The following is a 2536-nucleotide window of genomic DNA, read 5'->3' as shown; positions in this document are numbered from 1 at the left end:
ACAAAACCCAAAGTGACACATAATTAGTTCAAGGACTGTTGGAAAGTTGATAATTCGACAGGGTTAAATGCGCTGTGCAAGTTCATCTTTTTATCTTCTTAGCTGTATCTGACCTTTTTCTTTCTATGCTATCTCTTTTCCACCAGGTGAATCTCCTGTCCCACCTCCCTCCACGGTGTCATCCTCTGCCCTTTCCACCTCAGCTGTAGCCCCTCCTCCTCCGCCTAAGCCAGGCAGCTCCTCGCAGCAGGACCGGAAGGTTCCCCCACCCATCGGCACAGAGCGGCTGGCCAGGATCAGGCAGACGGGTTCAGTCAACCCACCTCTCCTCACAACCAGCTACACAGCGTCTGTTGGGCAGGGAGGGATTTGGTCATTTGGGGTTGGCAGTGCTTCAGGTAAGAGGAAGTTGTATGTGTGTGTGTCCTAAGCAAGCATATACAATATTTGAGTGAACAGCGATATCCAGTGATGCCATAACCTTTTGTGTATTTTTTTTTTTTCCACAGAGGCCATGTCAGGTTGGTCCCAGCCCCTGATGAGCAGCCACATGATGCACCCACAGCTGCAGGCAGAGCAATCGGCCTTCTCTCAGCACCAGCCTATGGAGCAGGACGACACAGGCATCGCAAACCCTGCTAACAACTACCACCAGCCGCAGCACTTGCCCAACAGTTACATGGACTTCCCAAAGGTAACATGAAGCCAAAGCCGTGTCCATCATTTGACATTTGTTTTTCTTAAGTACACGTTTTACCAGAATACCTGCTCCTGTCTGTGTAGGGAATGCCTATGTCAATGTATGGAGGAACCATGCTGCCCCCTCATCCTCCCATGGCCGAGGGCCCGGGGGGACCGATGTACAATGGTTTGCACGCTGGTGACCCGTCATGGAGCCCCATCATCAAAGTGGTCCCAAACAACGCAGATAACTCTGACCCACAACAGCAGGTCAGTGAACTTTTAGCCAAACTTGTGTCGACTTCTGCCATTCAGAATATGTAACATTTGACTGCAGTTGTTCTAACGCACCCCACCTTTGTCCTCTCTTCTGCAAGGTGTGGCCTAGTACCTGGGCACCTCATGTGGGCAATGTGCACCTGAACCACGTCAACTAGACGGCGTCCACAGCAATCAAACGCACACAGCATGATCCACAGTGCAAACATGTAATACCAACCGACGAATACGACCGAATAAGACAAAGAATAAAGAAAAAGTACAACATGTAAACTTTAGTAGAGATCTGAAAGTGCAGAGCAGAGGTTGAAGAATTGGAAGTTCTCTTGACGCCATTCTTTGATGTGCCTATCTCAAACAAGGAAAGAGGAAATTGGGCCAGAGCTGTTATCAGTGTCCCAATGATGCAAACAAACATGCGCGATCACCTGTTCAACAGGATCCATTCTCTGCGTAGTTTTTAGCGATTTTGACTTAAACCCACATACACCGTTCTTGGGCTGCAGGGGGCTCAACATGAAGTAGCTATTTAAACTTGGCCCAGAACTAGATGATGATTACCTAAAGAGAAAGAGAAATCAGAACCTTTTAGAGTGGTAAATACATGTATAATTGTTTACATACTAAAAAGGGTTAAAATGAGAGTAAATTTCATGTCGTATAGTGGCTCTACTTTATGTAGCCTGTATTAATGTGAAATATTTACCTTAATATTCAATAAAAAGATTGAAAAGTATGTGTGCTGAAGCATTCTTCTTTCCTTATTTTCATGTTTTGATCGAACATGTTACTGCTGAGACTTCAGCAGACAGGACATCTTGGTGTTTATGTCATCTACTGACATCGGCTCGTTTTGGACACACTCCTCTTTACTGCTGGTGGCCTAGTACAGACTTGTCTTTATGGTTTCACATTTTATCTGAAAATGCAATCAGATTTTTATTAGATATGGATTTTTTTAAATGCGTATGTTTCAGTCATTTTACCTGATAAGTGGAAAAGCTTGAGCTTTACCGTCATGACCAATTATATTTTAGGAGGACGCATCTATTGCTTGACTCTCTTAGACCAAATTGAAAAGCTTGAGGGGATTCCACTGGATGGAAAACTCTAAATGTTTCCGACATGAAATACAGCATCCCCACTTTTTAATTTGAAATGCAATGATCGTTGAAACTTAACACAATAATGCCACTTTAAGGTAAGAATGGTTTTAGTGGAAAAGGATGAGTCTGGGAGACATTTTCCAAAATAATACCATTACAAGTCTCAGTAATTTCATTATAGCAAACTGCATGATCAAATAAAATGTGGACTGTGGTGACTTTGATGATTGAATTTGTCTAACTTGTACTCGCTACTAAAATCACTGAAGGCATCATAAAATGAGTGACAATCTGCCAGTGAAAAGTAAAATGTTATAAAGAGACTATCTGGCTCAATAAAAATGTCTCTGATGCTAAATGTAACTTTTGCAGGATTTTACAAATGTAATTATAAGAAGCTGTGTATTCCCATGCTTTTTCATTCATTATTTAGAGAGCAGCACAGTTTAAAGGTTCCATATTGTGTTGTT

General features: G+C 42.8%; 1 protein-coding gene across 6 annotated transcripts in view; it reads left to right on the top strand.

Moving 5' to 3' along the window:
- The window catches only part of ankhd1 (ankyrin repeat and KH domain containing 1), a 29241-nt gene extending 27545 nt beyond the window's left edge, over positions 1-1696 (top strand). For all 6 annotated transcript variants that reach the window (XM_008293202.1, XM_008293201.1, XM_008293200.1 and 3 more), the window contains exons 36-39: positions 147-398; positions 510-694; positions 784-951; positions 1059-1696. In XM_008293202.1, the coding sequence (XP_008291424.1) occupies positions 147-398; positions 510-694; positions 784-951; positions 1059-1118 (665 nt within the window). In that variant the 3' untranslated portion in view covers positions 1119-1696. The remainder of the gene's footprint in view (positions 1-146; positions 399-509; positions 695-783; positions 952-1058) is intronic.
- The last annotated feature ends 840 nt before the right edge of the window (positions 1697-2536 follow it).

The sequence above is a fragment of the Stegastes partitus genome, unplaced genomic scaffold, assembly GCF_000690725.1.
Source record: "Stegastes partitus isolate 25-593 unplaced genomic scaffold, Stegastes_partitus-1.0.2 Scaffold865, whole genome shotgun sequence".
Taxonomy (NCBI): Eukaryota; Metazoa; Chordata; class Actinopteri; family Pomacentridae; genus Stegastes; species Stegastes partitus.
Note: the sequence above shows the minus strand (reverse complement) of the source record. Positions and strands in the feature narration are given on the sequence as shown.